The sequence below is a fragment of the Leucopleurus acutus genome (genome assembly GCF_964270905.1).
Source record: "Leucopleurus acutus genome assembly, chromosome: 1".
Classification (NCBI taxonomy): Eukaryota; Metazoa; Chordata; class Mammalia; order Artiodactyla; family Delphinidae; genus Leucopleurus; species Leucopleurus acutus.
The window spans coordinates 75,179,307-75,193,653 of NC_139142.1; the positions used below are offsets into that span (position 1 = coordinate 75,179,307).

The 14,347-nt window shown below is 41.0% G+C and overlaps 1 protein-coding gene across 1 annotated transcript; it reads right to left on the reverse strand.

The window, feature by feature from the left end:
• Positions 1 to 11: 11 nt before the first annotated feature.
• TOX4 (TOX high mobility group box family member 4) lies at positions 12 to 14,300 on the reverse strand. Its single transcript, XM_082845807.1, has 9 exons — positions 14,248 to 14,300; positions 13,969 to 14,037; positions 6,724 to 6,966; positions 5,570 to 5,830; positions 4,995 to 5,225; positions 3,495 to 3,575; positions 2,150 to 2,893; positions 1,002 to 1,165; positions 12 to 350 (listed from the first exon to the last, which is right to left on the reverse strand). The coding sequence occupies exons 1-9, from the start codon at positions 14,251 to 14,253 to the stop codon at positions 290 to 292; spliced, it is 1,860 nt and encodes a 619-aa protein (XP_082701933.1). The 5' UTR covers positions 14,254 to 14,300; the 3' UTR covers positions 12 to 289.
• Between the last annotated feature and the right edge of the window lie 47 nt (positions 14,301 to 14,347).

A 14,347-nucleotide genomic window follows, 5' to 3' on the forward strand; every position in this document is an offset into this window, starting at 1 on the left:
CACCACCCCTGTGTTCTGCTTGTTCATATGCCCTTCACCCTTTCCCCTGTTATTATCACTGATATCTCTGCTTGTACGTGAAAGTAAAAAGCAATTCCAGCAAACTCAATGGCCCTGCTCCGTAGCCTGGCCCCTGTAGAAGAGAGACAAAAGGGGAGAAACGTGAAGGACATAAAGGACCATCATGGGTTGAGATCAGGCACTACCAGAAGCCCAGCTTGTCTTTTTAAAAACAGGCTCGGTGGACATGTTCCCAGCAGGTAAGTCTTCACTGGCTTGGAGAACAGGACTACTTCACAAACACTACTGTGTTTGAGTTTCTAGAGGCTACCCAGGCCAAGAAGACATCCCTAAGAAAGAAAAAGATACACACAAACTCAGAATTACAGCCTAGATATATTCTTTTAAAACTTTGTCTTAAACAAATAGGTTGACATATATCACCCAATAGGAATATAAGGGCAGTGGGCCTAAGAGTCAGAAGTATAGGCAATCCTAATTTACTTTGGAGGATTTGAGATAGGAAATACCAATGCCTTGTTTCATGGATGTAGGTCAATCTCAGGAAAATTGGGGAAATGGGCGAAATCTTCAGAACTTCTTCCCTTTCCCCCTATACTTAGCACCTTATTGTGCTACTTACCGCCTATCCATTCCTTCTCAAATTCTAATTCCCTAAGAGGTCTGATTTGCACTAAGGAGATAAGCTAAACTAAGATTCAGTCACCACCAGCTTGATGTGTCATATTTTTAAAGAGCACACACAGAGGTAATGTAACTGAAAAGTGTGAACTGCTCATTATGTCATCTTTATCTACATGGCAAATGTAAGCTTTTTTTAAGCAGGGGAACTTCTCTAGTAGCTTCTACAATCAGATGTATATAGCAACCTACTCTACCAAAGGTAAGGTGGTACTGATTATATGCTCAGGATTACTGTGTTTTCCAACACAGTTTATTTAGTCATACTTGAATTATAAGAAGGGGAACTGTAAGCTCACCTGCAGTGCTTCACCACGCACTCATTGCTGCAGTACTCATTGTCCCAGTCCTTACTCACAACGGGAGGGTTCTCACAGCCGGACCTCACACATCGAGGCTGGGGTGAGAGCGTCATAGGAGACCCACTCACCAATTCAACATCCATTTGAGAAGGAGACTCAACCTGTGAGAGGGAGAGAGCACCAAAGAGGGATTGGATTGCTACTTACCTAGCTAGCCAGCTAGTCAAATTAACCTAGGATCCAATGGAGCAACAGATGTTACAGTCCCTCACAGATGGGGGTACAGTTCCAAAAGAAGGTGAGTTCTTGGTCTTCTCTATATCCAGCTTTAGAATTTTGCCATGCAGATTGACATGAAGATGCTTCCTATAAGGGGAATGCTGCCATACTGCTAGTGTTTAATCTTAATTTTACCCATCACTGACTTTATTCTACAGTTGAATAATATTCCTCTGAAAATATCAAATCAATAGAATGTGAATAGAGGTTGGGTCACCTCAACTAAGATCAGAGACTAAGAAGATAAAACGTGGTGCCATTAGCAAAAAGGAAAAAAACTTAGAGATTAATAGTTTCCTGGTTTTGAAGGGGTGGGGTGGGTGGTATTTTTCTTTAAAATGACTGCTTCATTCATTGTGGGACTATAGTCACAAACAGACCCATATTTCAAAATGACTACTGGTCAGGTACAAATTAAAACTAGGGTAAATTGGCATCTGTTTGTTTCTGAAAAGACTCAATGATACTAACCAGTTGAATTTTTCTACCTGTATTCCCTACCCATCCCCTTACTTAAAAACATCAAGCCAAGCAGTCAAGGTTTGGGAGAAATGGAAGGACTTATCTCCAAAGCTTTGGATCCTTGGGTAAGACACCTGAAAAATAACTCTATGCTTAGGATATATCTTTAATTGACTACCGTATTACTTCTGCTTAGTTAAGGAGTAGTCTAGGATAGGAGGCCCTCTTAATGTTTCTCACCAAGAACACTACAGAGTATCTTGCAGGGAACTGACAGGATATTTCATACGCCTAGTTGTGCCAGGCATTAAATGCTAGTAGCAACCCCTGCTTTTATTAGATCAACCAAAAATGCTTACACATTTTCACTGGTCTAGAGGAAATACTTGAAAACAGAGGCTCACCTCAGGAACTACATCTGTGATCATCTCACAGATTGTCTCAGGAGAGGTTTCCTCCACTGTGTGGGTCTCAGGGCTGCTGTTCACAGGCCGCTCCGGACTCCTTTCTACAGGTGGTGGAACCAAGGTAGTCTGCATTTTTAGAGTGGGTGGAGGCACAAGCTTGACCTGCAGTGGCGGCGGTTGCTGCTGTAGATTGATTCGAAATTTCTGAGGTGGGGGCTGCTGCATGGCCTGCAGCGGGGGAGGCTGCTGCAGAATGGCGACTTGCTGCTGAGCCGGGGGCTGAGGCATTTGCTGCAACGGAGGGGGTTGTAGTCGGGGCGGAGGCAGTTGCATGGAAGCTGCTGCTGCAGCTGCTGCCTGCAGCACTGACCTAGTGACGATCTGGGCTTGCTGACTAGGCTGGATAGTAGCTGTACTGGTTTGGCCTAGTTGGATCCCCCGGGAGGTCACCACTGTGGCTGGGATAACGGTAACCATCCCTCCTTGAGACATAGTAATAGAAGAGGGCAACATCTGTTTGGTAATAATCAACTTGGTAATATTGGGCTGACCCCCAGCCCCAGAAGATGCCTGGTTTGCTACATAGGATGAAAGAGTGGAATTAACAACAATGGAAGGAGACAGGGCAGGGGGCTCTGTTGAGGCTGCTGCTGGAGAGGCTGGCTCAGCAGTAGTCACAGGAGGTGGAGAAGGAGTCTGTGATGGGGGCGCTGGATCCAATTCCACTGTTTCCACAGTAGCCTAAAAGAAGACCAAAAAAAAAAAAAATCAGGAGATTTATTCTCTTCCCCAGGACATACTCACTCTAATCACCTCCCAAGAAAAGGTACATCACAGATTGGGGAGGCGGGGGGTACGAAGAGAAAGAAAGAAAAAAGAGCAGCCACGTGTCTGCCTGGCTAAAGTAAACAATGAAAATAAACTCAGACTGTTTGGCAAGGTTTACGATGGAAACAAATGGGAAACCCGTTACATATTTTTGAGCTTTTAATAACTATATACTATTAATAGGTTCCACAGGTTTTTGGTGGTATTTACTTCTTATAATTGCTGATATACAGCTTAAAAAATGTTTTTATTGGTTTAAATATCCACCTACCCCAATCTTCTTACCTGACACTCTTTTTTTTTTTTTTTTTTTTTTTGCTGTACTTGGGCCTCTCACTGTTGTGGCCTCTCCCGTTGCGGAGCACAAGCTCCGGATGCGCAGGCTCAGCGGCTATGGCTCACGGGCCCAGCCGCTCCGCGGCATGTGGGATCTTCCCGGACCGGAGCACGAACCCATGTCCCCTGCATCGGCAGGCGGACTCTCAACCACTGCACCACCAGGGAAGCCCCTTACCTGACACTCTTGATTGTCTTTATAAGCAGCCAGAGCCTTCAGATACTCTTTCTTGGCAGCTTCAGTTTTCCTCTTATATACCTGCATGAAAGACAGACTGTTTAGAAAGTCCACAAACTCCTAGTAAAGACTGATAATCCTATATCATTCATCAATGAAAGACAGTTCATCTCAGTCTAAATACTGACAACTCCTGAAAGCTAGTAATCAAGAAAGCCACCATGGCAGACTTTCCAGTGACCATGCATCTGAAAGCCAGCCAATCAACAGTAGGCTTGCAGAATAGCTACACTTCTAAAGCCAACAGCAACCCTTGCTCACACCTGTGTAACCAGAACAAATCCTGACCCCCAATAAGATGAGTAGTCTGCATAGTCTGGGATTGTGTCTAACCAGTATACTTTCCCTTAAGGAAATGTGCTAAACTGTTTGCAATGATAGCCACAAGAATTCTTCCTGTGCCGTATACCTATAGTCTTCCATCAACAGCTGAAACTTATTTCCCATTCCTTGGAATTTGGGCTAGCTCTGTGAGTTGCTTTAACCATTAGAATGTGGCTGAACTGACAAAAAGAGAACTTGGGGACATCTGTTTTTGTTCTCTTGGAATACTGCTCTAACTCTGCCATAGTGTAAAGAAGCCAGTCTAGCCTATTGGGAGGATGAGAGACCATGTGAAAGAGAACCAAGGCATTTCAGCCAACAGGTATTACCAACTGCCAGGCATGGGAGCAAGGTCATCTTGATAAGCCATACCAGCTGTTGTTTGGGTACAACTGTAGGAATGAGCCCAGGTAAGAACACCAGGAAAAACACCCAACCAATTTACAGAATCATAAGAAATAATAAATTGGGGACTTCCCTGGTGGTCCAGTGGTTAAGAAATAAGAAGACCTGGGGAGTGTAGGGTAATGATAATTATAGCCATCTTCAATTTCAACTGTATTTTATATTCATGTAGTATCACAATTTTCATTTGTTTAATCCAGGTTAAATTTAGGGAGGTTAACTATAGCTCTCAAGTTTATATGAGGCCAATGAAAAAATTCAAACTTTGCTGTGGATTTTAGAGTTAGCTACAGCATGCAACTCACCAAAGAATAGCCTAATTTTACAGATAGGAAAAAAAGGCATAGAAAGTTAGATTCAGTGTTTTTTATAATACTTTTTTTAAAATTTGTTTTTATTTATTTATTTTTAAAATATTTAAATATTTATTTGGCTGCACCGGGTCTTAGTTGTGGCATGTGGGATCTAGTTCCCTGACCAGGGATTGAATCCGGGCCCCCGGCATTGGGAGCATGGAGTCTTGGCCACTGGACCACCAGGGAACTCCCTATAGTATTTAGATGGGTATTTGGGATTCAGTGTATGGCTGCAACTTTTAAGATGAAGGATGATCTTGAATGCCATTAACAAAGAGCTGATATGAAATAAGAACACATAAGGAAGTTAAAACTTGAACATTCACTAACCACTAGTTCCTTGTTATTTGCTCACCTGTTTTTGCTCCTCTCCAAGACTGTCCCACATGGAAGCCACAATTTTTGAAACCTCCCCAAAAGTGGCATTGGGATTCTGTCCCTTGATGGCAGCCTGTGTGTCACGAAAGAATAAAGCATATGCTGAAACTGGTTTTTGAGGTTCATTAGGATCCTTCTTTTTTCTCTTCTTTGGGGCCTTCTGCTTTTTCCCTGCTTCCACCACAACTGTCTTCTGGCTGGGAAGTTGCTGTGGGGGGGGGGAAGAGAGAGAATTACAAGAAGAAAAGTATCATGTCGGGAGAACTGAAAGAAAAGGACTTTTATATGGGGTAAACTAGTCACATGAATGGAATTCTCAGAAATGCTAAAAGTAGAGGCAATAGGATTAAGACAGTAAAGTACGTGAGGACCAATAAGAATGGAGACTGGAAGGAGCATTATAAACTATAACTAGAGAGGCAGGACCCCATACCCAGAAAAGAGCAGAGGAGACAGCAGGGCAGGAGTAAAGAATACTTAGTAGGAGCTGTAGGTCAAGAGTTTTACCCCAGAATAATATGGCAGATTTGATTTTGGCAGGGAATGCCTCACCCTCCGGAATTCCTCAACACCATCCTCATGAAGTGAACTAGTAGGTGAAGGTGTGGTTGAAAGACGATCCTCAGGTGACTGGGCAGGTGGCAGGATGGTGCCACCCCCTAAGCTCAAACCAAGTTGAGAACTCAGTTCTGACTGATCAATGGTGGTCAACTGGCTATGCCCCATCAAGCCAGATGTCATGTCTGTCATTGGTACATCAATTGTAACAGGTGGATTGGCGCTATACTGAGTTCCTATAGAATGATCCAAGTCCTGAGAGAAGCAGAAGGACTAATTAAACACTAAATATAAAAAGCACTACCCTTCCCTTCCCCCCACCGGAATTCAGGACAATTTATAAACCCTCTGCTTACCCAGAAAGTATCATCATTTAAACAAACATCAAATAATTTGTCTACATATAAAACATATTAAGCTTTTTAATAAAGTACAGAAATTACAAATTGAGTACTAAGTCACTTCTTTGTACTCAAAGGCCTATTCCAAAATAACTAAAAATAACCAAAGAAGTCATAATTTTGGACAAGTTAATTTAAAGAGCAAGTAAGTTATTCAGTAATCTAGAGAGAGTGATGACACAGAGGGGAATGAAAAACTTTCTCCCTGTACCCTCCTAAATAACGGCTCTTAAAGCGGCAATACACAGGCAAATCAGAGTGCATAAGGGCAATGTTAGAGATGTTTGGCATCAAGTACAGTGGGTGAAGATGTGCTACTAATGAGATGTGCTAGAAGCCCAAATACACTGATTTATAACACATACTAATCCACAATTAATACTTTTGGTTCAGACAGTTTTTTGAATACATCCCTCAGCATGCCAGCAATCACACTCACACTTGAATCCTAGGATATGAAAGCCATAGTAGTAGGGAAAAAACTTTTCTTTCAAAAATCCCAATAAATCATTTTCATTTCAGGGTTAGCACTGGACATCTTACAATTTTAAACCAGTTTTCAAGTAAAATTGATTCAGATGATACATCTCACTTATTCAGGGGAAACGAGGCCTTTGTTGGTGAGCCTTTAGCCAGAAGAATGGAAAATAAATACTACCCAAGTGTAGCAGGGAATAGAGTTACTTATGTCTCCCCTAACACCATGCCCCTGAGCTTGGGTAAGCCTGATAATGTCTTGCCCCTTACCATGGTCAAGCCCCCACTCAGGAGCCCCCCGCCCTGCTCCATCAAGCCATGGGTCATGCCCACAGGCATGTCCAATGTCTGGACCCCATACTGGGCTGAAAAGCTGCCATCCTGAGAGGAGGAAGGGTCTGCCAGGTCATCAAAGTGGCCAACCACATCTGAGACAGCCAGTGAGGGATCAGAATCCAAGGAGATAGGGGGGATTTCAAATTCTTCATCACCCAGGCTTGGTGTATGGAACGTCTGTAGGGAGGAAAAAAAGGGAAAAAGACTTAGTGGGAAGAGGAGGAACTGCATACTGCTACGTGAAGAACATGGCTGAGTACTGGAGATTCTCAGTGTACCTCTTTTTGGCCTGGATCCCATTTCTGTTATCAAATTCTTAGGACCTATTTAATTTTACAAATAAATCTTCCTCATATCCTTGGCCATATGTCACATACAAGGCTGCCAACATCAATCACAATTTTCAGTTCTTTTCTCTCTTTTCTACCTTTACCATCTTGGTTGTCCTAAACTATTTTGCCTATTGGTCTAATGAATGATTCTTTCAGCACCATTAGTAGGGACCCAACATTTATAACCTGTTTAGCTATGATGCTTAAAATCTCTCTATTCTAACAGACAGCAGTTATTTCATACTTACTACACCTGAACTGTTAGACCACAGAAATTCATTGTCAACTAGACAATTATACTTTGTTGTTTTAGGTTCCTTTGAAGCAGATCCTAAAAGGATCATGGGAACTTTATGCCCCTCTAAAATATATGCACTTAAGAGTTTCCTACCACTTCTCCATTTTAGAAATCATGATACTAACAACAAATAAGATTTCCATGTGTACAAGATTTTTGGAAAACCCAACAATGCTAAGATAAGGATAAGAGTGAGGAGAAAAACCTTCATTAAGAGATATAGCCAGAGGGCAAACTGGTTCTCTAACAGTTCCTGAACATATTCCTGTCTTGCTCTGAACAAGACTTTCTGCAAGAAAGGAAGAAAAAAATTATTCCAGGTGAAGACCCAAGTCCTTCCTCTGAGTCCAACTACAATAATAATATACTATTTCTATTCTGAATGACGCCACAATTCACGGAGCTACAGACCAATGTCTGACCTAAGATACATTAAATGTTATGGTTCCTTTTGACACTAAAAAACTAAAATGGCAGCATCTGCAGCAACAGAGCCTTAATAATGGCAAGAGACTTTGGTGTCACAGAGATCTGGGTTCAAGTCCCTTCTCTGCCATTTACTATATGACCTTGAATGGATTTTCCTCATCTATAAAATGGGACTTGTAATGGTAATCTCCTTATATGGTTATTATGAGGATTTATGGGATTTAGTATACAAAACTTTATCACATGGCCTGATATATATAACTGCTTAATGATAATATTAATATCCTAATTATTTAACTTAACACCTGCCCCAACCAATTACAACAGATTGCTGGAATTTTAGAAACTTTAAATTCTATCAACCTTGTCACATGGCACAGTAAATACCAACTGATTCAGATCAAATTAAATAGGTACTCACAGTTTCGGGGTTTTTTTCATGATTAAGTAAAGCATTCTTTAGGAATTCCTCAAGACTTTTCCAAACCCAGAAAGGGTCTCACTAATACCAGCATTTTTAAATTTTGCTAGAAAGAATATTTCCAGCTAGTAAAACCAGGGAGAAAGAGCATGCCTGTGAAATGCTTGATTTCTCTGAAATCACATCACACTGAGAGAAGTTTCCTAAACGACAAAAAGATATGTATATAGCTTCATTTCTATATTTTCCTCCTCCAAGAGCCTTACTATTTTACTTAGCATGGTAAAAATTTGTGATAACATGAGAGGAGCATACATAAAGAGCATGGGAGCAGACAATTCTTTAGGAAAAACTAAAACTCTCCCCAAGAACTGAACTTTTCTCAGTACACAACTCATTTTTGTTATTGTGTGGAAGCTGTTAACTTCAGGTCCATGATTTTTTTTCTGAGATTTCAGTTTAAGTTCATGTGCTCATTTTTCAGGAAGAAGAGTACAAAGATTTTTACCAAATTCTCATGCAAACAAACAAAAGTTACAGGGGCAGGAAAAAGGACCTGGGGAAACATTTACTGTACTAGATTTATAGTTGTATAATAGTGGTGTACAATTTTTTAAGAGGATACAGCAAAAGTAAAGCAAAAAATGACTATCCTATTCTGCTTACCACAATAAAAAAGCAACTCTGCCAAGATATGAAAATGATACTATTAATGAGAACTGAAAAAGAATAAAAACTCATATCCAAAACAGGAGACCAGTGTTCTGCAAAGGACCAGCCCTCATAAACTATCTGGAGCGCTCTCATGGAGTACACTAAAAAACCAGACATGTAGAGATTCCATAGTAACCAATTAACAAGACATTCTTTCTATGTACCACCCCCTGGAATGTGGAAACAGCTTTGTTATTCAGTATCTGTGGCTTTAACGGTGTTTTTTTTTTATTTTGTTTTATTTGTTTCTTCCTTTAAAAAAGAAGAGTAAAATAATGGTAATGATCAAGAATACAGAAAGGTAAACCACACACATACTAGAATAGAGATCCACTCTAAATCTTTTACTACCACAAGTTATCTGTAAGATTATAGGTAAATCCAATATCTAAAGTTATTTTATTTTAGTGGATTCACCACATAACTAAATCATACTCTAGATTGTCAAACATAAAATAAAGATAAAACTGTAGCAAATATTAAAGTAAAAATAAATGATTTGGACACAGAAGGTGGAAATAGGAACATGATACCACTACCTTCTCAACTCAGCTTTTGTTTCCTTCTCTGTTAAATTCCTGGGCCTTTATGAGGAAGAAAGCAGTTTGGGAATTACACTTTATAAGCAAGGATGCTTAGCATCGAGAGAAACAAAATATAAAAAAATACCATTTCCCTACCTTTTCACATTCCTCTATATCAAAGCACACAATCCAGTATTTCTTTAAGTACTTTCTTGTGTAGATTATTCATTTTAAGGAAATTTATTTTAATCAAACACCTATTTATTCAACATTACCCCGGTACTACAGATTATTAAAATAGTTTAATTGTTTTTAAAAACTAATACAGTAGTGAAAATTTTAACTATTCAGCCTGAAATCATTAACTGGTTCTAATGATTACTTTTCCTAACTAAGGATAGTTATCTTTATAACTTATTTCCCCAGAGTGCTCAAAGCACAATATCATTATTTAAGTGCCAGCCTAAACAAGAGAAACAGAAAGATTAAACTCCCTTCAGATTATACAGCTTTCCTATCTCAAGCAATGCTGTAATAAATGCTAAGCCTTCCTCTCTGGACATGTACTTTTAAAAAATTATTATTTCTTATTTTACTGAGGCATAACTTATGTAAAGCACATAAATTTTAAGTGTATGGCCCAATGAATTTTTACATACGTAAACACCCAATTAACTACCACCCAGATAAAGATACAGAACATTTCCATCACTCTAAAAGATTTTCTCATGCTCCTTCCTAGTCAATACTCCCTCCCTTCCACAACAGGTAGCAGTATTCTGATCTCCATCAGCATAGTTTAGTGTTGTCTATTCTTGATCTTCATTAAAAAATGAACTCATGGCGACTTCCTTGGCAGTACAGTGGTTAAGAGTCCACGCTTCCACTGCAGGAGGCACAGGTTTGATCCCTGCTCAGGGAACTAAGATCCCGCATGCTGTCAGGTGCACCGTCCGCCACCCCCCGCCAAAAAAAAAAGAACTATTATAGTGTCTACCCTTTTTTGTCTGGCTTCTTTTACTCAGTAATATATTTTTGAGATCACCCAGGTTGCATTTATTAGTAGTTCATGCTTTTTTATTGCTGTGTTGCATTCCTTTTAACAAATTAGTTTATAGACATCTGGTTTTGTTTCCACTGTTTAGCTATATAAATAAAGTTGCTGTGAACATGTTTCGGTTAGTATATGCACTCATTTCTCTTACATATATATCAAGGAGTGGAATTACCAGGTTACAGGGTAGGTATATGTTTATCTTTAGTAGATAATGCTAGTTTTCCAAAGAAGCTGAATCAATTTACACTCTCACCAGCAATGATTAAGAGTTATCTATATCCTTGCCAACTCCTGGAATTGTCTTTTAAATTTTCAACATTCTGATGGGTGTGAAATGGTATCTCATTGTGATTTTAATTGGCATTTCCCTAATGAGTGACGATGACAATGACACTTTTTCATACGCCTAATGACAATTTGGATATCCTTTCTTGTGAGGTGCAAGTTTATTTATTTTATTTTTTTAAATTTATTTATTTTTGGCCACGTTGGGTTTTCGTTGCAGTGCGTGGGATTCTCATTGCGGTGGCTTCTCTTGTTGCAGAGCACGGGCACTAGGCGCATGGGCTTCAGTAGTTGTGGCACGTGGGTTTCAATAGTTGTGGCTTGCGTGCTTTAGAGCACAGGCTTGGTAGTTGTGGCACAGGGGCTTAGTTGCTCCATGGCATGTGGGATCTTCCCAGACCAGGGTTCGAACCCGTGTCCCCTGCATTGGCAGGCAAATTCTCAACCACTGCGCCACCAGGGAAGCCCTGAGGTGCGAGTTTAAATATTTTGCCCATTTTAAAATGGGATTCTTTATTTTATTCTGCAGAAGTATTTGAATATATTCTGAATATGAGCCAGATACATGTATTAAAATATCTTCTCCCAGTCTGTGAATTTCGGGAATTCCCTGGTAGTCCAGTGGTTGGCACTCGGTGCTCTCACTGCCAGGGCCAGGTTTGATCCCTGGTCAGGGAACTAAGATCCCACAAGCCGCATGGTGCAACCAAAAAAAAAAAAAAGTTCTTAATTTCAATGAAGTCCAGTTTTTCAACTTTTTTATGGTTATTACTTTTGTGGACATTTCTTTTTCTTGCAAGAAAACTCTAAAACTTACTCTTCTAAAAGAAAAAAATTTTTTTAATTACCTTTATCTAGTTCTAAGACATATTTGGGGTGGCTCACAGTAAGACCAGAAAAAACAAAAACCACAAACCAATTGAAATAAAGGAAAAACAAATTAAAAAACTGAAACAACAACAACAAAACCAAACAAACAAGGGAGGAAAGAAAGGTGAAGAAGTTGTAATGACAAGGAGAAATGTTAACACTGACAGGGCTCTAGGCTAAAGGAATCCACTGAAATTTAGTTATGAGCTTCTTGGCAAAATAGTTTTTAAAACATTTCTTAAAGTCATAAAAGCAAAAACAAAGGATAGACTCAAACCCGGAAAGTTTCTTGATGAGCCCAGTGTGAAATTTACAACACTCTAAATAAAGAAATTTAAGGACTTCCCTGGTGGCACAGTGGTTAAGAATCTGCCTGCCAATGCAGGGGACACGGGTTTGAGCCCCGGTCCGGAAGATCCCACATGCCGCATAGTAACTAAGCCCATGAGCCACAACTACTGAGCCTGTGTTCTAGAGCCTGCATGCCTAGAGCCCGTGCTCCGCAACAAGAGAAGCCCAGCATTGCAACAAAGAGTAGCCCCGGCTCGCTGCAACTAGAGAAAGCTCTCGCACAGCAATGAAGACACAACGCAGCCATAAATAAATAAATATAAAAAAAGAAATTTAAATGTGGAGACCTGATTCAGAAGAAATTGGCAATGATGCGTTTTCATGTGGATGAGCCCAATGTGAAATTTACAGCACTCCAAACAGTGAAATTAAACCATGGAGATATCGCTCAGAAGAAACTAGCAAAGAGACAGCAAAGCATCAAACAGATTTTTGTTTTATATTGTTTCTAAATTTGCTGCTTATCTGATTCACACTTTCCCCGGCTTAGAAGAATAATAATGAATAGTAATCACGATAAAGCAGTTTAAAAAAAGCAAATGCTCCTTGCTAATCTAATTCTCATCCACGAAAACATTAAATTTTGTTATAAGTTCATTCAACAGCAATTGATAATTCTAGATACAAAACACTGATGCAAATGGTTTACACAACGTTTTTAAAAAAACTAAAATCCTCAAAAGATAGTACAAAGTTCAAGACTTCAGTTTCTCAAAGACCGAAAAATTTATTTTTCTGTTCCATCTTACTCTTTTGCCTTGCCTAAGCAAATGATACACTTACGACAATATTTCAACTAAAACTCTTCCACGAATACTAAAGGACCTCACCATGATCGTTACTTCTACTTCACATCATCATAAAAAACTATTATTACAGCCATTTGACAGCTGGGGAAACTTGTGACATACAAGGGTGAAGTAACCTGCCAAACTCTGAGTCACTGGCAAACAGAAATGCATGGTCTAGGGACTTCCCTGGTGGCGCAGTGGTTGAGAATCTGCCTGCCAATGCAGGGGACACGGGTTCGAGCCCTGGTCCGGGAAGATCCTACATGCCGTGGAGCAACTAAGCCCGTGCACCACAACTACTGAGCCCGTGCGCCACAACTACTGAGCCTGCACTCTAGAGCCCGCGCGCCACAACTACTGAAGCCCGTACACCCTAGAGCCCGTACTTCACAGCAAGAAAGGCCACCGCAATGAGAAGCCCGCGGACCGCAAAAATGAGTAGCCCCGCTCGCCGCAAATAGAGAAAGCCTGTACGCAGGAACGAAGACCCAACGCAGCCAAAAATAAGTAAAATAAATAAATTTATTCAAAAAAAAGAAATGCATGGTCTACTCAACTCCCTTCATGTTTTCTGGCAACTATTTCCTTTCATCCTGTCACTAGCAAAACAAGCTAACACCATGTAAGTAAACATAACTATTAACTTTTCCAAAAATCACTGGGTAGGAAATTTAAATGAAACAAAGACCCCTTCAACAAAGTATGTTTTAAAAATGAACACATTCCACAGTTAACCTCTGGTAGGTAAATTCCTTCCCTGTCTCAAATTTCTTTGGCTTAAACAATTTCTCCCCGCTGCGATCTCCCAAGATTATTGTAGTTATTTCTCCTCCACGAAAGGAGACAATTCCACTCTGTATTCCAATCCAGATCAGTCTGAAATAGGTTCGGTCTTTTCCAACGTCCTGCTTTTCTGATGACAGCAGCTTCCCGGGCCATCCCCATGGTCCTCATAGCCTGTGGAGGCAGCTGCCACTTTTCTCCAAACATCAATCGCGGACCCCGTTCCCAACACCCAGCCCCTGGCGTCCGCGCTCTCCTCCCCACCACCCGGCCCCGCCGCTGCCTCACGCCCTCCCCCCCGCAGCGTCGGCATCTCGTGCTCACCTCGGCGCCTGACAGGAAGGGGTGCGAGGGCCCTGTGATCGTCAGGTAATTGTCATTTCCTCCGGGAAACTGGAAACCAAAAGAAAGCCGCGGGGATAAGTTAGGGGAAGCAGGGAGTTGGCTCGGAGCGACAGATTCTGACCCCGACATTATGACATCACTCCCCAAACCCTGCTCTCTCGCCCCTCCCGTCAGCAGCCTCTCCGCCCGGCTTCCCGCCTCTGCTTCAACCCCGTTAGCCAGGCTCTCTCGCCAGCCTTCTAACTCTGAAGAGCCTACCTCCATCTTCACACAACGCCTACCACGGTCTCAGTGCCCTCATCGCTCCCACCGCCCCACTGGACACGGAACTGCCGTCATTTCCGCAACGACGTGCGTC

Bases quoted from the DNA above. Each gene is read 5' to 3' on its own strand.
- TOX4 (XM_082845807.1), bottom strand. The intron at 3,576-4,994 runs GTGAGCAAATAA...TCTTTCATGCAG, and splicing joins TTGGAGAGGAGCAAAAACAG to GTATATAAGAGGAAAACTGA. The intron at 1,166-2,149 runs GTGAGCCTCTGT...TCCCTCTCACAG, and splicing joins TCACAGATGTAGTTCCTGAG to GTTGAGTCTCCTTCTCAAAT.